This window comes from Takifugu flavidus, chromosome 8 (genome assembly GCF_003711565.1).
Source record: "Takifugu flavidus isolate HTHZ2018 chromosome 8, ASM371156v2, whole genome shotgun sequence".
In the NCBI taxonomy this organism is placed as follows: Eukaryota; Metazoa; Chordata; class Actinopteri; order Tetraodontiformes; family Tetraodontidae; genus Takifugu; species Takifugu flavidus.
In genome coordinates this window covers 542,043-562,619 of record NC_079527.1, presented here as the reverse complement: position 1 = coordinate 562,619, position 20,577 = coordinate 542,043, and the positions used below count along the sequence as shown (strand labels likewise).

The 20,577-nt window shown below is 47.2% G+C and overlaps 1 protein-coding gene across 4 annotated transcripts; it reads right to left on the bottom strand.

Annotated features, from left to right (window-relative positions):
• Window positions 1–658: 658 nt before the first annotated feature.
• LOC130530149 (PDZ domain-containing protein 4-like) lies at window positions 659–19,031 on the bottom strand. 4 transcript variants are annotated; one of them, XM_057041091.1, is made up of 18 exons: window positions 18,505–19,031; window positions 10,592–10,633; window positions 10,248–10,505; window positions 9,712–9,808; window positions 9,228–9,474; window positions 9,059–9,137; window positions 8,860–8,958; window positions 8,719–8,781; window positions 6,910–7,011; window positions 4,716–5,131; window positions 4,460–4,637; window positions 3,959–4,364; window positions 3,498–3,885; window positions 3,374–3,426; window positions 2,755–3,101; window positions 2,368–2,508; window positions 2,032–2,144; window positions 659–1,941 (listed from the first exon to the last, which is right to left on the bottom strand). In XM_057041091.1, exons 5-18 carry the CDS (start codon window positions 9,416–9,418, stop codon window positions 1,731–1,733), a joined length of 2,787 nt encoding a protein of 928 aa, XP_056897071.1. In that variant the 5' UTR covers window positions 9,419–9,474; window positions 9,712–9,808; window positions 10,248–10,505; window positions 10,592–10,633; window positions 18,505–19,031; the 3' UTR covers window positions 659–1,730. The 4 variants fall into 4 exon arrangements, with proteins under 4 accessions (XP_056897071.1, XP_056897068.1, XP_056897070.1 ...); XM_057041088.1 differs by lacking the exon at window positions 10,248–10,505; XM_057041090.1 differs by lacking the exon at window positions 10,248–10,505 and having other exon boundaries at window positions 3,959–4,343.
• Window positions 19,032–20,577: the final 1,546 nt, after the last annotated feature.

The following is a 20,577-nucleotide window of genomic DNA, read 5'->3' as shown; positions in this document are numbered from 1 at the left end:
GGAAGTGGGTCAAACAGGAATACACACTCGTAAGGGGCCCATTTCAGGACTGCCGCAGTTCCAGGCCCCTCTGATACAGAAAAGAGGAGGACAGGAACCAGTATATGTTCCGTTTGCTATCACAGACATTAATTGTTTGGGGGATAAGGTGCCCCCACCCGCAGAGGGAGGCGGCAAGTGGATGTCCAGCCTTTTCAGTTTAACACAGAGCATGCAGTTGGCGATGGGAGACTTTAGAGGAATTTTAGGGAGACAAGTCTCTCTCTGGGATTTGGATAAAGTTGAGGTAGCAGCAGGCATTAAAGACAGACCTAATGCTGCACGTTTTGGGCCTTGTGCAACCAGGGTTGGTGAAGCTATGAGACAGGTATTTCCAATATCACCAGGAGCAATGCAGAATCTAAGATTTAAGTGGGAGGAAAGTGATCGGCACATGGGTTCCTTATGAGGTGTAAAGAGGAATGGATGTGTGCCACAGGGTGCCATCCTGGCTCAGATAATTTACACACCACTTTGATTCATCAGGCAATAATTTTAGGACTTCCACAATCAGTGAAAGAAGCCATGGAAGGAAATCCTAACCTTCCAGGCAGTACGGCGGATGTCTGGGAGAGACATCTTTCACACCACATCAACACAAGTGAATGTGACTCAAATATGACAATCAGAAGAAAGTTTATTGTGCAACCACATTAAGACAACATTGTTGTAACAGCCACGACTCTAATTTCAGCTACATTCACTTAATGACAACAGTCATTTCTTGATAATTGGACTTCTGTCTTAAATTCTGTAGAATCCCGACCGGGCAGTGGGGCTCCGCGCCAGCCTGGCTCCTCTTGATGATTGACTTCATCTCCTGCCAGATGAAAATAGAACCTCTCCCCTAATTTCATTCAGATTTAAATTCCTCTGCACCACTAAAATATCAGCTACACACAAGAGTTTAGATGGAAGGAATACCGTAGGTCCACCATGAGCACAGAACACAGAACACGGAACACACTGCAGCATGCAGCTACAAAGAAAAATTACTCAAAAATAAAAAATATTGGGTAAAAAATAGACTCTTACAAATGTTTGGCTCAGAGGTCGTTTGAATACAAAAGGACAAATCTGGGATTAAAATCCCAAAAAAGGTGTTAATTCTGTGAGTTGAACTAGTTCAGTGAGGTAAACCAGTGGGTGGGTAAATGTAATGGGGCGTTCAGGCAAAACATCAAAGGTTCCCAAGTTACACGTCGGAGCTAAATGGTTGATGGTTTCCAGTCTGTAACCATGAGTTTCTACTGGGAATTGATGTGCTCACCATACAAAGAACATGCACCTGACCCTGTTGACATGGTGATGCTTACTTTGAAGGGAGAACTGTTGGAGATGTGGGTTAGTTGGACATGCTCATCATATTTTCCATTAATGCCGTGACTCTACAAGGGTTCCTGGTAGGGTTCTACAAGGACTCAACAAGGGTTCCTGGATCTTCAGCTCCAGCACAGAATTCTCAACGTTGTCATTAAAGTTTCACTCAGTTCCCCAGAGTCCTGATAGAACCAGTGCACTTTAGTGGACCTGCATTCTGGATCAACTGGAATTGAACTAATATTTACAGGAGGTCCAAGTGGACCGGTCCAAACCCAGTCACTGCTTCTCTCCCCTGGAGCCACAGGATGAAGGGCAGAAGGTTCAGGTGTAAGATGAAGCCGTCTCTTCGGCAGGTTAACGTCCTCCCATCACACCGTGGTCACAGACAACAGCGGGTTGTAAATTTTCTTCCCGTCAGGGGACCTTGAGCCATGAGCCAACAGCTCCTTTATGGTGATCCAGTTGTCAAGGATACGGCGGTTCCTCCTCCTCATGATTTTCCTCTGGCTCAGGGACAGGATGTTGCTGCTGGGGTGAAGCTGGGGGTTGTCACTACCTCTGGGTGGCGATGAAGAGTCCCTGAACATAAACCCCCAAACACTTACATCCCTCTTTGAAATCAGGCCCTTTAAAATCCTGTGTTTGTGTAATGAATGACTGATTCTGCACCTGTCTCCTCTCAGGTAGTCCAGCCGGCTCTGCATCATCAGCTCTCTTCTTCGTCGGTGCTCTCTAGCCCTCAGCAGCTGCTGTTTCCTCTCCTCTTTGCTCCAGTATCGGCCCTGTTGGACAGAGAATAAACTGGTTTTAACATACATTTTAGACTGAATGTGGAACTATTTACTCAACCTATGTTTTAGTTTTGTGAACCAATAGTTTTCTCCACGCTACGGGAACTGAGTGTGAAGTGATTGCTATGAATATCGACACCTGCAAATCTGACACCCATGTCCTCAGAAAAGGCTGGAATGCCCTCTCTGCGTCAAGGATGATGCTGCTCTGTACCTGCTTCATCTCACTGGCAGCATCATCATCAGTTGTCATGCCGCTGCGCTCCTCTTTGATCTTCATGGCTCTGGCCTTCAGGAGACGATCTCGGACTGGCCGCTTGGTCACATACCGAGTGCCGTCACTGCGAATCTTCACCTGTAAAATAGTGTCAAAGCTGGTTTCTTTGTGTAAAGGAAACTAAACCTGGACAGTATCAATACTCCAAACCTCCTCTGCATCAATGCCGACAGAGGAATCTTACATTCTATATGATAGCAGGTGGATGTTACCATCTCTGCAGCATTCCACATCTGGAAATGCCTCAGAAGATGCTTTTGACTACCAGAGGATGAGTTTGGGTTTTTTGGGGGTTGGTTCTGGTTAACAGTTTTCACACATCACCTTCCACTCCATGCGCTGCGGTGAAGCCGTTGATGATGAGTGCGTCATTCCCAACGGTAAAGCTAGCCCTAAACGTGAGAGGCCGACCTGGTGGTCTTCCAGCCCACAGGGTGCACTGGTGATACTCCTAGGACTGACTGGTCCACTGCTGCCAGCGGCTGCCCCTCTCTGGTCCACATCCACCCTCACTCTGTCTCTGGCTCGTCCCAAGGGCTCCACCAGACCATCAGAAGGCAGCGTCATGCAGCTCTGGTAACGCTCTGGCAGTTGGTGATGGTTCTGCCGTCTTCGACTAAAATAGGGACTGGATTCTGCACTGGCACCTCCAGGCCTGTTGATGACTCTGCCTGTGGTGACAAAAAGGGTAGCATCATCATTTTTGGGAGAACATTTATATTTTTTGTCTGTAATGATCCTGATATCTAATAGAATCTATGAGAGCCACCATTTACCGGATGCCTCATCAAGGCCAGAGAATATCACAAATGCATCTTTTTAACAACAGTCCAGTTTAAACAGGGGTCGGGTTGTGGTGCTTACAGGGTTATAGAACCAGTAAACGAGTTTACCACCCAAAAACCAACTGACAAGAAAGTGCTCCTGCATCAGCGCTGCGTACCTGCCCTGCAGCCATCAGCTACACCCCGTCTTAGAGGTGAGTCCATCAGAGACCTGATGACAAAACAAAAAATGCTGAATTTTACAGCAAACCATCAACCAACCAAAAATCTCTCAAAAGGAACCTCAATTTAGAAGGTGTAGATGGGGTGGAACTGGAGCCAATAGTTCCGTTCCCATTGGCTATCTCCTGCTTCCTGTAAGTGCTGGGGGAGAAGTTACAGCTGAGGTTGGAGTGACGTCTCTCTCTGTCCCAGTCCTGTCTGCGGCATTGTGGAGTCGATGGGAAACTGGTGGGGGGGAGGGATCCAAGTGAGAGAAGGGAAGGTGGGGACAGCACCCTCTCTTCTTCCTGGGCAATCTGGTCTGTGCTAACAAGCGGCGTGCTGCGGCAGCTATCCCCTCCGGTGTTGTAGGCGCTGGAGGTGTCTTTATCGTCTGAGCGCTCCGGGAGCTCATTAATGGCTGACAGCTCATGGTGGTGAGGGTCATCCTCGTCGTCATTACCCAGGCCTACAAATCAGTTTACATTCAAAGCAAATCTATAGCTACACCTTCTGACAGAAAATATAAATAATGGGCCTACCTGCTTCGGCTACCACCGTCTCCTCCAGCATCCAGGCTTTCAGGCAACGCTCCCTGAGCTGCTGCATCTTTTGTGCTCGCAGGACATTACGGCACTTGAACTCCAGGTGGCGCAACTCCTCCTCAATCAGCGCCATCTCGTGCTCACTGACGGCCGTGTTGCAGTTCGCCTCCACCCCTGATGAGGACAGAAGTGCCTCCTCTTCTTCTCTTGCTCTTGTCTTACCTCCTGCCTTGTCCTCTTCCTTTACTTCATCATCACCACGGCTGATTCTTGCCGCTTCGCTTTGCTGTTTGTGTCTCTCGTACTGACACTTGATATCCAGCAGTTCCTCGTACCGCTGAAACTCTTCCTCAGTCAGGCCGGGCATCAACATTATCACTGGCTGATGAGGATGAAGATGATGCTGCAGGTCAGAGGCCAATACGTAGCACACACGCAGAAAAGATTTGTCATGATAGCTTGTTTGTCAACATGTTGTTGCCTGTTTTTTACGTTTACCTTGAGCTGATGGTGGTGGTGGGGGCTGTACGCCCCTCCACCCGCTCCTCCCCCAGCTGTCCAGTCCACAGGAAGAGGGTCGGAGTTGGGCTGGAGTTCTCTCTGGCTGAAGAAAGGAGGGGTGGTGTCTCCTCGGCCAGGACTGGGGCCAGGCCCTGGGCTTGGCCTGGGACTGGGCCTGAGGACAGAATGAGGCTTTGGTGTCCAGGCTAGATGTAAAGAGTATCTGTGTCCAACCTCTCTTCCTCTTGCCTACCTGGGGCTTGGTCCCACTCTGAACTTTCTGGCACTTCCTGGGGTGTTGGTGGTGTTGGTGTTGGGGGCACTCGTCTGGTCGCCTAGTAGATCATGTTCGGACGACTCCTCGTACCGAGTGCTGTCATCAGTCCTGCCAACGCCGCTGTCCAGATCCGTGCTGTTGGACAGCAGAGGAGCCAGGATCAGCAGAGGAGGAAGGGGTACAGGTCTGTCCTCATGCTCCCCCCGCTCTCCTTCCTCCTCCTCCTGCTCCTCGTCCTCCTCCATGTCTGTGGGTCCTCCTGTACCGTCCCACTGCCTGGCTTCTTGGCAAAGATGGTAATACCCAGAGAGGTGAGAGGAGTTGAGCGAGCAGGTGGAGGTCCCTCCTCCATTCAGAGACATTTCCATGTCTTTCTCACCAACATTTTCACTCTGAAAAGACAAATACACAAATTTAACAACTGAACAACTTGACAAGTCCTGAAGCTCAAAACCCAGGATGTGATTCACACATGGAGATAAACTGGTGAGTGTAGACAAAATCAGAAGTACTTCCTGCCAAAACAGAAGCACACAAGGCTAAAGCTTGTGATGTTGGAGGCTCCTCGAGGTCCTTGGGGTGCCGACGTCCCATCCATCATCCATCCATCCATCCATAATCCATCATCCAATATCCATCCATCCATCCATCCATCCATCTATCCATCCATCCATCATGCATTCACCCATCCATCCATTATCCATCCACCCACCCACCCATCCATCCATCCATCCATCCACCCACCCACCCACCCACCCATCCATCCATCCATCCATCCATCCATCCATCCATCCATAATAACTTCAACATTAAGACCTTGTCACCTCCTGTAACTCTTTGATGGGTTTCTTTGTTCTTGTCCTCTTTCCTTCCTGTCTCTGTTCATCAGCAGGACCCCCCATATCTGCCCTGATATGTCAGCATGTAACCTTGACGACAGAAACTCGGCCACACTGGATTATTTTTCCCTCCTTATCCGTCATCCCCTGATCACTCCTCTCTCCACCTCTGCACAGACATTAAAATAACACGTGTACGACGGTACAGGTGATTAGCCTGCCTGTAGCAGTTGTGTGTAATTATGGTGTTGGTAGAAACTGTGGAGTTATGAAATTATTAACACTGTAAACACTGTCTGTCTGTCTGTCTGTCTGTCTGTCTGTCTGTCTGTGTCTGTCTGTCTGTCTGTCTGTCTGTCTGTCTGTCTGTCTGTCTGTCTGTCTGTCAGAGGTGCTGACCTAAGATGATCTGAAGCTAATTTAGTCCAAGATGCCAAGAAGACCGAGACACCAGGAGGACATTTTGAGGACAAATGTCTCTGCATTATTCAGCTGTCTGCTGACTTAATTGTGCCGTCAGTCTTTTTCTGCAGCTCCCTTCAGGTTCCATCCCTCGAGAACATCCAGAACACCCTGAACATCCAGAACATCCAGAATATCCAGAACATCCAGAAAGTCCAGAACGTCCAGAACATCCAGAACATCCAGAACGTCCAGAACATCCAGAAAGTCCAGAACGTCCAGAACATCCAGAACATTCTGTGTCCTCCTCCTCAACTTCAGCCTGTTTACTGCTGGAACATCGACTGAGCTGCTTCCATCACTTCTGTTCTCTAGATGGATTCTGTTAAATTTAAACTTGGCTAATAAATCATCCATCCTGACGATGCCTGAAGGGCTACAGCTGCTCACACACACATGCACACACGCACACACACGCACGCACACACACACAGGGACCTGCTGTCATACTACAACCATTTATCATGACTGTGTGTGTGTCCCCATATTTGCTGACAGAGAAGAAACAAATTTGTTCATTTCAGTAAACATGAATGAACATACATGCACGTGCACCTGTGTTGTATTTAATTTTTATCTTTTGAAAAGATAGACAGATAGATGGATGCTCATCTTTCCACCAGGAGGCGCATCATCTTCATCTAAGATCTGTTAAACAAATAAGTCATCAAGCTAAAATGTTAAAGTAACCAAAAAAAATCATTTTACATAAAAAAGATTGTTGTTGTTCTGTGGTGGAGAATACTGAAGTGTTGTCTAGAGTCTGAGGATGTGAAGGAACTGAGAGACGTTCCTCCTCCTGTCAACAGGGAAGCTGCTGAAGAAGATCCTCCAGGGGCCCTAAACTGCACGGGTGTCACGTGTTTCACCTCCACATCGGGCCGAGCCAGCAGCAAGGAGAAGTTAACGCTGTCCTCTGTGGTCAGGATGGCCACGGCCTCCTCACGGTTCTGGATATCCACACCGTTGATCTGAGGAGAGGCAACATATCAATCATCTGAGGAACATGTCAGGGTTTCATAGCAACAATCAAGACTTTTCTTTGGTTTTAATACACTTCTTGATGAATTCAGTGACACAGGTGATTGACAGCTCATCTGAGGTCTGAAGGGGTCACATGACAGGAAGTGATGTTCCTGGCTCCACTGTCAAACGCGTCCTCGAGAGGCTCCGTCCAGAGCATCTGACAGCGTCCTGACAGCTGCCATGGGAACAGATGCTGGCATTGTTCATCTGCTGCCCGGTAACCATGGTGACGGCCGGTGCTGCCGTGGTGCCTTTTCCCTGATGCTGCTGTCTCAAAGGTGAGCGCAGCCAAGAGGATCCAGGAGAATTGTCCTTCAAACCCCGTAAAAGCAGTAAAATTCTACAACAACTTTATATGATGTCATTTATAACATAACGATTTATAACGGTTTAATGATTAACCCCACCCCCTCCCACTCAGTCTATTTTTAGGTGCAGTAACTGGGCTGCAGCTCGACGTGACTGGACACGACTCCTCCGGGGTTCAGATGTACATTTGCAAAGTTGATTTGAAACTATTTTGAGTTCTAATAAAATCACAGAATTCATAAAGAAAACAACTTTAAATCTGCAGGTCAGGGCATCTCTGAGAAACCAGAACCAGAGGAGACCGATGGCTTCAGGACCAGTCAGAGATCCTCTTGTTGTTGCTGGTGGTCCATCAGGACCAGTTAGAGGTCATCTTGTCATTGCTGGTGTTCCATCAGGACAAGTTAGAGGTCTTCTTGTCATTGCTGGTGTTCCATCAGGACAAGTTAGAGGTCTTCTTGTCATTGCTGGTGTTCCAGCAGGACAAGTTAGAAGTCCTCTTGTCATTGCTGGTGTTCCATCAGCACCAGTTAGAGGTCTTCTTGTTGTTGCTGGTGGTCCATCAGGACCAGTCAGAGGTCCTCTTGTCATTGCTGGTGTTCCATCAGGACCAGTCAGCGGTCTTCTTGTCATTGCTGGTGTTCCATCAGGACCAGTTAGAGGTCTTCTTGTCATTGCTGGTGTTCCATCAGGACCAGTTAGAGGTCTTCTTGTCATTGCTGGTGCTCCATCAGGACCAGTCAGAGATCCTCGTGTCATTGCTGGTGTTCCATCAGGACCAGTTAGAGGTCTTCTTGTCATTGCTGGTGCTCCATCAGGACCAGTCAGAGATCCTCGTGTCATTGCTGGTGTTCCATCAGGACCAGTTAGAGGTCATCCTGTCATTGCTGGTGTTCCATCAGGACCAGTTAGAGGTCATCCTGTCATTGCTGGTGTTCCATCAGGACCAGTTAGAGGTCATCCTGTCGTTGCTGGTGGTCCATCAGGACCAGTTAGAGGTCATCCTGTCATTGCTGGTGGTCCATCAGGACCAGTTAGAGGCCATCCTGTCGTTGCTGGTGGTCCATCAGGACCAGTTAGAGGTCATCCTGTCATTGCTGGTGGTCCATCAGGACCAGTTAGAGGTCTTCTTGTCATTGCTGGTGGTCCATCAGGACCAGTTAGAGGTCCTCTTGTTGTTGCTGGTGGTCCATCAGGACCAGTTGGTGGTCCTCTTGTTGTTGCTGGTGGTCCATCAGGACCAGTTAGAGGTCCTCTTGTTGTTGCTGGTGGTCCATCAGGACCAGTTACCTGTAATAAGACTTTTTAGCTAAATGTGACCCAGCAAAGGTTGACTTAACTACCTGGAGTATTCGGTCGCCCTCTCTGATGCGCCCGTTCTTGGCTGCGATGCTGTTTGGGTTGACCTGTGTGATGAAGATGTGAGACAACCGTTTACAGGCTGAAGACTTTAAGGACATGTGTGGACAACGTGTGGGTTCCACCTCTCCAACATAAATTCCCAGATCGTCCTCGTCGTCTGTCCTGTAGCAGACGGTCAGACCCAGCTTCTCCTGCTGGCTGGACTTGTAGAGCTCCACCTCCTGGTAGGACATAGAGCGGAGGAGAGACTGAAGCTGCATCTTCACACTGGTCCATCCATACATGCATGCTTGTGTGTGCTAGGCATCAATGGGATGTCACCTCGTACTCCAGGTCATCCTGCCGGTCCACCTCCTGGTTGGAGATATCCAAGTAGTCACCGTTGTACTCAAAAACACAGCTGCAGACAGAGAGACAGACAGGAACCAACTGTCACGTCTGACTGGTCTGGTCTGAGGTGTCCCCCTACCCAAAACAGGTGGGGACGTACAACTCATCCAGCCCATTTGGTGCCATGAGGTGAGGAGGAGGAGGGGAAGGTGGTGGAGGGGAAGGGTCACGGCCCTGGTGGTTGAGGGGGTGGTGGTGGTGACGTCCTCTGCTCTTCCCCACAGCCACAATGTTTTGGAAGGTGATGTCAGTCTGTGTGCCGCTGTCAACACAGTTGGGGACTGAAACCATGGCAACGGAGTAGAAGGAGCTGCTGCTGGTCCCATTCGCGCCACAGCCAAAGGTCCCTGAAGGACAGAAGAGGTGAAAGTTCACAGCCAGAGTCAGGCTGCACAGGCCAGAAGAGAATATCGGAGGTAAAAACAGGCAAAAGGTAAGTGACAGGGAGAAGGTGCAGACTGATATCAGATCTGATCAAAGGGAGACCTGAGTTGGACCTGAAGAGCCATGAAAGCATCAAACAGAACAACAACAGCTGGAAGCCTCAGAGAGATGAAGACCGAGCGAGTGAACGGTTGTGTTACCTCTCCTCCTGTGGCTCTTACGGGCCCCTGGCTGCAAAGACTCCTGGGAGTTCTGGGGCCTGTCCAGAGGTAGCTGAGAGGGTCTCTGTCCTCTTCCCTGAAGATGAGAGGAGGGGAAATCTGGTGTTAGCTTCAACCCTGTGCCCCTGGAGACTAGCAAGGGTGGTTCATTAGTAGGGTACTCTGTCGTCTGACAGGATCTGAACCAGTTCCCCACAGTGACGGTGTTCTTCAGGTTCTTGGTTCCTGTTGATGGACCCAGCTCCCGTTCTGGGAACCCTTTGAGAGGGATTTATTGCTTATTTTAGGCCTGGAAGATGCTGAATAAGGTTGGAGCTTTAATCCAGAGTCTCTTTTGAAGAACAAAACCACTTTAATGAGCCTCTTTAGACTGGTGAAGATCCTGGATGAGTGAAAACTGGGGAATTTCAGCTCATTCTGAAGCTCCAACAAACATCTCGGCCGACTATCGCCATATTAGTTACCACGGTTACCCATTAAAAATGAACATGATTATTTATTATTTATTATCCTACATCATTTACTGGTGCACATGTTGAGATTATTGGCTGAGGTGTCTGTTGGGGGTCCAGGAAGGTCTGTTACTGAGGTGTCCGTCAAAGACCAGCTGTGATTTACTGTGTCTGCAGGACAGAAAAACTAAGGAGCAGATGGAGATGTTATGATATGGAGAGAGCTGAGAGGTTTGAGCTGTGGAACAGATGAATCAGTGGACCGCTGACAGTCCAGGAGGGAATGTTCCCCATCTATCAGCAACTCTTCAGGAGAGGAACCTTATTAAAGATGATGGATGGAGAACAGTCAGTGAGGAGGAGCTGCAGGAACCCTGGGAGCTGACGGATGCTCAGGCCTGTCCTACCTTTCCATGTCGGTCCACGGGTCTCAGGGCGATGCCTTTCTGCTAATGAGACACAGACAGAGAGGGACAGCGGTGTTACTGAAGGTTTCCAACCACGTCTCCACCAAAACAAGCTCTGACTCTTCTCAGAAATAAAGGAGCTGATTCCTGGAACACACGGACGCAATAACATCTTTAAACGTCTCCTGCAGGCCAAGCTGGCTCTGCTCAGGATCTCTGACTGCCTGTCGGACTGACTGACGGACGCCGTCCTCCAGGGGACACGTTACACATGTTGCAGGAGGAGCTGCTGCTAATGTAACACACCAGCACGGCTCCAGTCCGTCACACAACAACCAGACACTCGTGACGACATTAGCATATAGGATATAGCTGTTAGCAACAGCAGCGTCACTCAGGAGGAAACACCTGCTCACACTCATCGTGGAGGTGGGTATGTGTGTGTGTGTGTGTGTGTGTGTGTGTGTGTGTGTGTCCCAATATACAAAACTTGTACTTATCTCTGTTGAAGATAAAGCCTGCGGAAACAAATGCAGAGAAAATTAAAATGCAAACTACTTTTGCTGGTGACACACACACACACACACACACACACACACACACACACACACACAGACACACGCACCGACTTCCTCATGAATACTTGCATGGCTGCACTGAGAGTTCACTTATCAAACCTCCCAGTCTTTGTGTCCAACCCAATTGTTATGCATTACATGTCCTCTGCAGTAGTTTGGCTGTGTGTGTGTGTGTGTGTGTGTGTGTGTGTGTGTGTGTGTGTGTGTTTGTTGTTAAATAATTGAATTGAATAATTTGTCTCCACGCCTCTAAATCCTTCTTTACTGATTGATTAGTTAGTTACACTGTTAAATGACTCTTGTTTAAAAAATCATTAAGCCAATCAGGGTAATTGTGGGTGGGGCTTGTTAACAACTCCACCCACAATTGCAGCAGATGTTTATAGCTTCTTAAATTAGCTGGAACATTGACAACATTCTATTTTATTGCTAATGTTGGCTGTTTTATGCGCTATGATAAATTCATTTGTAACTTTTATGACCTTAACAAATCATGTTCTCTTTACTTCCTGTTGTGATTAATCAGACTGAACTGAGAAATGTGCTTCCTGTGAGGTTGGAGTGTTTTAAGTTATTTCAGTTGTCTGAAATTGTGCGCCCCGTGTGTGTGTGTGTGTGTGTGTGTGTGTGTGTGTGTGTGTGTGTGTGTGTGTGTGTGTGTGCTGGGATCAGGGAACTGTGAAATGAGAAGCAGCAGAACTGATGTTTCTGTTGTTTTTTGCAGGATTTCTCCTCCAACCTGCTGCGGTTCACATCAGGAAGATCGCTGATCAGAGAGTCACCTGTGTAACGGCTCCACTAGACTCCATTAGACCTAGCCACAGGTGAGCTATTGATCACCACAACTGTGTCTCTCTGGTGGTGTTCAACAGTTTTAATTGGAAGATAATGAAACTGAACTTATTAGCATCTCGGGGAAAAAAATCTCAAAATTGACTGTCCGAACATTTATGTTGTTTGTTTGTTTGTTTGTTTGTTTACAAAAGGTTCTAAAGGCCAGTAAAGATGCTTGTTTCCATATTAGGCTGATTTAGGTGATGTGGGTGTTTCTTCTCTTCAGAGCCTGAGCAGAAAGGAAGTATTGATCGGTTCATATTGGAAGAGGAGACGTGTTTTTCATGCAACAGCACATGAACATATGGACGCGGAGTCACGTGATCATGCAACTCTACCAGCATCTCCTGGGGCTTCAACACGCCTCCTCCAAGCCTTCATTAACTATTTACTGAGAGCATCAACGTTAATTTCCATCCCATCTATCAACACGCAGAGAGGGGGAGGCCGAGGGGAGGGGTTGGAATCCATTTCCCAGCATGCCGAGGTGGAGGCAGAGCTGCTGTAATCATCCCCAGGAGAGAGGCAGCAGCCTGAGCGAGGGATCAGAGAAGAGAGGAAGAAAGGACAACTTGCAGACAGAGAGGATAAAAGAGACTCTCCACTTCACCTCTCACCTCCATCCCTTCCCTGGACTCCAACGATCTGATGGAAGTCAAGCTGAGGGTTGAAGGTCTGGTGGACTTGGATTTACTTGCCCACAGCTCTGTAAATTCCTGCCTGGCTGAAAGTGATCTATGGAAAAGAGTCTTGTTTGTTGTGACCTCTTCATCAGGAGCTTCTCCCAGGCTCTTTCAGACTCTTCCAGGCTCTTTCAGACTGATCCAGGATCTTTCAGGCTCTTTTGGGTCTTTCAGACTCTTTCAGACTCTTTCAGGCTCTTCCAGGCTCTTTCAGACTCTTCCAGACTTTCAGAATCTTCCAGACTCTTTCAGACTTTTCCAGACTCTTTCAGGCTCTTCTAGGGTCTCCCAGGTTCTTCCAGGGTCTTCCAGGTTCTTCAGTTCTCTGAAGGCTACTGCAGTGTCACTGCTATCAGACATTTAATGACCATCAGTCTCATTTAAATCAGTCTTGTTAATCTAAGTCCTTCATGTATTTTTGTGGTGGTGGTGTGTGTGTGTGTGTGGGGGGGGGGGGGGGGGGCAATCACCAAACACTGAACCATTGCGTCAATGGGGGAGGGGAGGACACAAAGGGGAACATTTCTGGACTGAGCTGTCTCCGTGGAAGAGGAGGGTATTTCTACACTGGGCACTTGACAAAGTGTGTGTGTGTGTGTGTGTGTGTGTGGGGGGGGGGGTTTGTTATTGGATTTGGAGGTGTCCGGCTGGACGTTTAATGGTTTGATGACAAAAAGCCATATTTGCAGATTAGTAGCACAAATAGCAGGAAATGAAATGTAAATGTGTCAGAGGAAATTCCTGGACAACAAGCAGCCAATCACCTGTGTTGGTGTCTGCATTAGCCAGAGCGACGGGGGCAGTTAGATCAGCTCAGGGTAAACCGTGTTCACGCCCCCCCTCAGGACCGCCACTGCTGTCTCTCCATGGAGGACATCAGGTCGTTTCAGACTCCACAGCTAACAACGTAACGATGAACCAATGAGTTATGGCTCTGCTGCACATTCAGGCGTGACACAGATCGTCACATCTCAAACACCAGCCAGAGTGGTTTCACTGCCGTGCACCTGCACCTTTTACAGTCCGTCCCACCTCTGATCATGGTCCACTCAACGAGCAGAACCAAAACTCTGACACTCGGACTTTGGATTCCCTTAGGAATCAGCAGTTGTAGCTCGGAGCTGAATGCAAACGAGCCGTAACCTTCCCCCGGAGTTCTAGAGCTCCTGACCCTCAGAGGATCAACCTGCTGAGAAGGTGCTCAGCTGTAGGACCTCCAGCAGCCTGTCAACAGTGAACATGTTTTATATTAGCACACCTCTGCATCGTTGCACCTACACACACTCCATCACTGGGAATCTCTCAACAGGTGCACCACAGGTAACCAACTATAGGAGCTATTACGTAAACACTATTTATACTGTGTGATTTTTGAGTTTGAATTTTTTAATGCTTCTATCGAACTGCAACCAGGAAAAATTCCCCATATGTGCAATGTACGAACTAGCCACCTGCTAGCGCTGCAGCTAGCTAGCTAAGTACTGCTTAGCTACAGCTCAGTGAAGAAGATAAACTAGGTTCAAAGGTCAGGCAGTTCAGGAAGGTGGACACACACAGAGCTTCTCTTGGACTCTGGTACGACTTCATTTGCTACATGCTAAATCCATGTCAACCAGCCCAAAGGAATGATGAAAGGTTGGTTTTAAGGTCCAGCAGACGTTAAATATGTCTGTAGGTTCCCACTCTACAGCTTACAGGGGTCACCTGATCCACGAAACATCTCTGACATGTTAGTGTCATGTTAGTGCACAACAGGGGGTGATAAAATGGAAATAAAGTCACATCCATCCAGCTTCTTCAGTAAAGGCTTTCACACTGTAAATGTTTAAATGTAGCTAGAAGCTCCTCAGGAAAGTAAGACTTAAACCATCAAAAGTGTGTGTGTGTGTGTGTGTGTGTGAGAGAGAGAGATGAAAATGATGCACTAACAGGTGAAGCTGATCAGCTGCTATGTTCTCCTCATGTTCTCCCTAACATCCTCCCTCTCTCCCTCTTGTTCTGCTCCTTTTCCTCCCCCCACCCAGTCAGTCACCTCTTCTCCTCACTTGGCTGTCAGATTTGTCTCAATAGGATGCTGTTGCCACGGTAACAGAGACCATTAGAGAAGCTGTATTTATGCTTTCTCACACTGGAGCTGGCAGTTCTGCTATAATAAGAACACACACACACTCACCCGGTAACGTATTGCGTCACTTCTTGTCTTCTCAGTCGTTCGTTGGTTGCACTGTGCACGGTGTGTTGTATTCACTTTACTTAAAATTGAACACTTGGTGTGTTGTATGTCAGGTTCCCAGTTTCTGGGAACTCCTTTGCAGGGTTTCTCCTGCGGGGGGCGTGGTGGAGCCATGCCTCAGCCGCAGGTGGTGCCGGGGACTGGTGCACCTGCAGACTATCGGTAATCAAGCCACCTATTTATGGACTGTTCTCACGGGTGGCCAGCGTTGCCGTGTTTTGTCTGTTTCGGAAAACCCCGGCTACACCCAATTGGACTATCGTAAAGACTTTTTCCTTCGTGGATTACTTTTGAACCCGTTCCTCGGACAATCGTTTATCTATTCCCTTCGTGGACTGCTTTTGACCCCGCTCGGGATTTTTTGTTGTAAGTTTTCATTTTTCTGTTTGAATTAAGAACTGAGTCGTGGTCTCCACGCCTTTTGAGTTGCACGATTTTCTGTGGACATAAATAAAACTCCTCGGAAGACGATACGCCACTGTGTCCTGCCTGCTTTCGGGTCCTAATACAACCGCTCGTAACATTGTATTCACTTTACTTAAAATTTGAACACGACTATAGTTAAGTGCATTCCGGGGGCCAGAGCAAGCAACATAGAAGCAAATTTATGGCTGCTGGCGAGACGTAAATGTAAATTTGGTAAAGTTATTATTCACGTTGGAGCAAACGACACCCAGCTTAGTCAGTCGGTGGTCACCAAAATTAACAGGGTTGGTGTGTAACTACGCAAAAACGATGTCGGACTCCGTAGCATTCTCTGGCCCCCTCCCCAATCTGGCCAGCGACGAGATGTTTAACCGCATGTCATCACTTCGTCGCTGGCTGTCACGGTGGTGCCCCGAAAACCAGGTGGCCTTTATAGACAATTGGAGCACTTTTTGGGGAAAACCTGGTCTGATTAGGAGAGATGGTGTCCATCCCACATGGGATAGTGCCTCTCTCATTTCTAGTAATTTGGCTAATTTTATTAGACCCAAAGTGACCTGACAATCCAGGGTCCAGACCAGGATGCAGAGTTGTAGTCTTACACACCTCTCTGCTGCTTCCTTACAACCCTCATCTGCCAACAATAACATATTTAACACTATAGAGGTAGTCTCTGTTCCACGGTTAAAAGTTCACCAAGCACAGAGCAGGGGAGCGGTCAATCACCATAATCTTATTAAAATTAATACTAAAGCACAAGTTGGAGAAACTAATATCACAATTAAGTGTGGACTGTTAAATATTAGATCTCTTTTGTGTAAATCCCTGTTAGTACACGACCTAATAGCGGATCATCACATTGATTTATTTTGTCTTACTGAGACCTGGCTTCAGGAGGAGTATGTTAGCTTAAATGAATCTACTCTTCCTACCCATGTTAATTATCATATTCCTCGTGCTACTGGTCGAGGAGGGGGAGTGCCAGCAATCTATCACTCCAAGTTATTAATTAATCCTTGACCAAAACATGGCTCCAGTTCATTTGAAAGCCTGACTCTTGGCATCACCCATCTGAACTGGAAGGCAGAAAAGCCACTTCTGTTTGTAGTTGTATATTGGCCCCCTGCTGGGCCACATTCAGAGTTCCTGTCTGAGTTCTCTGATTTCTTATCTGACTTGGTCCTTAGAACGGACAAAGTCTTATCATTGGAGACTTTAATATCCATGTAGACATTGTAAATGACGGCTTTAGAAATGGCTTCATTTCATTACTTGAGTCAGTTGGTTTCCTCCAGCAGATAAACCAACCAACTCATAACTTCACCACACCCTAGATCTAGTTCTGACTTATGGTGTTGAGGTAGAACATGTGTCAGTGTTCCCTCAGAACCCAGTCCTGTCAGACCATTCTTTGATCACTTTTACATTAATGATTAAGGATTCTTCTATGCTCAGAACAAAGTCTTACTATAGCAGATGTCTTTCAGATAATGCTGTAGCTAAGTTTAAGGAAGCGATCCCTGTGCTAATCCCAGGACCACTGTGTGTTTCCCCAGGGATCAATCATTATAATCTTAACTCTATTGCTAAAGGTGCAGCAACCTCACTGAGAATCACGCTTGATTCTGTTGCCCCCCTGAAAAAGAAAATAGTAAATCAGAGGAGGTGTGCCCCCTGGTATAATTCACATATCACGACCCTCAAGCAGAAAGTGCGAAGACTAGAAAGGAAGTGGCATTCTTGTAAAATAGACAGCTATCATGTAGCCTGAAAAGACTGTCCGGTAGTTTACAAAAAGGCCCTTGTTCTTTAGTGTCAGGTTATGTACCCCGGTCCTACAAGGTGGCAGTGATTAAGCCGTTGCTTAAAAAACCATCACTGGATCCTGACGTATTAGCAAACTATAGGCCGATATCCAACCTTCCTTTTATCTCTAAAGTTCTTGAGAAGGTGGTGGTGACGCTCAAGGTCCTGCTCAAGGTTTCTTCCTGTTAAAGGGGAGTTTTTCCTTGCCACTGTTGCTTACGCTATATAAATAAAGATTGATTTATTGACTCACACACAGATACACTCACACACACACATTAACCCTGCCTGTCACAGTTATGGTGTTGAGTGTCTGAATGTTGGACTGTGATTTTTCTTTATTGTTATCCATTGCAGGTGTTGTTCACCTGTTATTACTGTTTATCTCCTCTTTATTATTTACAGAATGTCATCTGTTCTAAGTTATATCCTGTGGGTTCTGATTTGGATTTTTAAACTGTGTTATTGTCACATCATCCTGTTCAATTTGTTCTTTAGTGTTTTTGGATGAGCGTCTCTGACTAGAATATTATCACCTGTGTCTCTTCATATCAGTTATTGCAGACTATTTAATGCAAATACATGGTACTAAAGGTGGCACCAGGATGATGATGATGATGATGGTGATGGTGATGGTGGTGATGATAATGGTGGTGATGGTGGTGATGATGATGATGATTGATGATGGTGGTGATGATGATGATGGTGGTGATGATGGTGATGGTGGTGATGATAATGGTGGTGGTGATGGTGGTGATGATGGTGGTGGTGATGGTGGTGGGGTGTTGATGATGGTGGTGATGTTGATGGAGGTGATGATGATGATGATGGTGATGGTGGTGGTGATGATGAGGATGATGATGGACATATTAATCCCCCTCCACATGTCTGCTTGTTTATTAAAAAATAAGACAATCAAAGGAAAATCTTAAATCTTTCCAGCTTCATGAATCCCTGACAGGCTGTTTCCATGGTGACGTATCAGAACAGCCAGATGCCATGTGAGCACCTGGAAATATGCGCAGTCCTCGAGACCCACTAAAGCAGCAGCCTTTCCCAGGGTTCTGACCTGTAGTTTCAGGAAATCTGACTGTGATTCTGGAGGACGAGGTAGATCAATAAATGAAATGGTTCCTGGGGAACTGTAACTACTGCCTGACCTCTGATGATGATCTCTGCAGAACAACCGTCCCCAGTCTGAGAGGGAGTGCAGAACATGGTTCTTCAGTAACAAGAGCACCACCACAGACTGGACACCAGCTTCACTCAGCCTTTAGATTTGGAACTCCTGGTTGAATTAAAGCTTTTCTGCCATGTTTACTGGTCTTTCACCATATGGAGCATTCGTCCTACCTGGAACATGATCCTGTACTGCTCCTCCGGACGCTTCACCACGCACATGTTGCACCCCATGATGCCGTCAGGCACTGGTCCTCCAACCTGACCTCTGACCTTCTGGTGGGATTTCCTCAGCTTTGTTTTAATCCTGATTTGAGTCCAAAGTGAAAAAGAGTGAAATATCCAGGTCCCTTACAGAAGAAGATCCTCCCTTAAGATGTTTGTCCTCTTGATCGGAAATCAAGCTGAACCCAAACAGCCTCGTGTCTCACAGTCGTTTCAGTGGTGTAGGCTTCATTTTTGTTAGTGCCCAGCTCCAAGTTTGAGGAGGCTGGAGGAGGAAGTGGAGGAGGAAGAGGAGGAGGCTGGAGGAGGAAGAGGAGGAGGCTGGAGGAGGAAGATGAGGAGGCTGGAGGAGGAAGAGGAGGCTGCAGGACGACAAACGGATGCAGCTTTGAAGAGTGAATAACGGTAATTTAAACTGGGGAGAATTTGAGGATTTGGCCTCGTTAGCAACCTTTGAGCACATTTGAGCTCAAAGGTTTCAATTTAGGAGCTGTTCCTTCTTCTTCAGTCCTGTGGGCTCCAACCTGTTGTGGGCTCCAACCATGTGATCAGGCTGTTGTGGGCTCCAACCATGTGATCAGGCTGTTGTGGGCTCCAACCATGTGATCAGGCTGTTGTGGGCTCTAACCATGTGATCAGGCTGTTGTGGGCTCCAACCATGTGATCTGACTGTTGTGGGCTCCAACCATGTGATCTGACTGTTGTGGGCTCCAACCATGTGATCTGACTGTTGTGGGCTCTAACCATGTGATCAGGCTGTTGTGTGCTCCAACCATGTGATCAAGTTGTTGTGGGCTCCAACCTGTCGTGCTCTCCAACCATGTGATCAGACTGTTGTGTGCTACAACCATGTGATCAGACTGTTGTGATCAGGTTGTTGTGGGCTTCAACCATGTGATCAGGCTGTTGTGTGCTCCAACCATGTGATCAGGCTGTTGTGATCAGGCTGTTGTGGGCTTCAACCATGTGATCAGGCTTTTGTGATCAGGCTGTTGTGCTCAGGCTGTTATGATCAGGCTGTTGTGCTCAGGCTGTTGTGATCAGGCTGTTGTGATCAGGCTGTTGATTGGGCAGCAAACGGTGAATCTTTGGGGGTTTCTGTGTGTTGAATTAATCAACAGCTGATTATTGAACACTTGTTCTGTGTTTCTGGTGTGGTTTAGAAACCTAGAGTCCCCTTTCTTTTCCTTTGATCACATTTGTCCAGTTTGGTTGTGTCTTCATTTTAAAGTTGCCTCTTTGGTCCGATTGATTATTGATCAGGTGTTGTTGGTGATTTACTTAACTTATCCACTCCAGCGGCTCGTGTTGAACAAAAGAAAAGAGAAGTTTCTTCTTTGAAGCTTCGGTTCTTCACGTTCCAACAGACCAACTTCACAATCCTGCATCCCAGCTCTGCCATGAGCGTCCTTTGCTTGGTGGAGACTCCAGGGAACCTGCAGAAGACAATCAAACATCAGAAAAACTAAAGAATCAGGTGGAGACGGATTCATGAACAGAGATGAAGAGACTTCATCATCATCATCATCATCATCATCATTACCATCACCAGCATCATCATCATTACCACTATCAGCGTCATCATCATCACCAGGATCGTCTTCATCACCAGCGTCATCTTCATCATCATCTTCATCATCACCACCATCATCATCATCACCAGCATCATCTTCATAATCATCATCATCATCACCACCACCATCATCATCATTACCATCACCAGCATCATCTTCATCATCATCTTCATCATGACCAACACCATCATCGTAATCATCATTGTCACCATCATCATCACCATCATCATCACCAACATCATCACCATCATCAGCACCATCATCACCATCACAGCAACCATCACCATCACATCTTCATCATCACCATCATCACCATCATCATCATCAACATCAACATCATCACCATCACAGCAACCATCACCATCATCATCATCACCACTATCACCATCATCATCATCACCATCATGCTACAGCTAGCATTAGCCTCCTTGTCTATCTCTGGAAATCA

Coding starts and splice junctions, on each gene's coding strand:
- LOC130530149 (XM_057041088.1), bottom strand. CDS start 18,564: ATGGGGTGCAACATGTGCGTGGTGAAGCGTCCGGAGGAGCAGTACAGG. Junction 9,809..10,591: donor CCGTGGACCGACATGGAAAG/GTAGGACAGGCC, acceptor TCTCATCTTCAG/GGAAGAGGACAGAGACCCTC. Junction 7,012..8,718: donor AGGGCGACCGAATACTCCAG/GTAGTTAAGTCA, acceptor GCCTCTCCTCAG/ATCAACGGTGTGGATATCCA.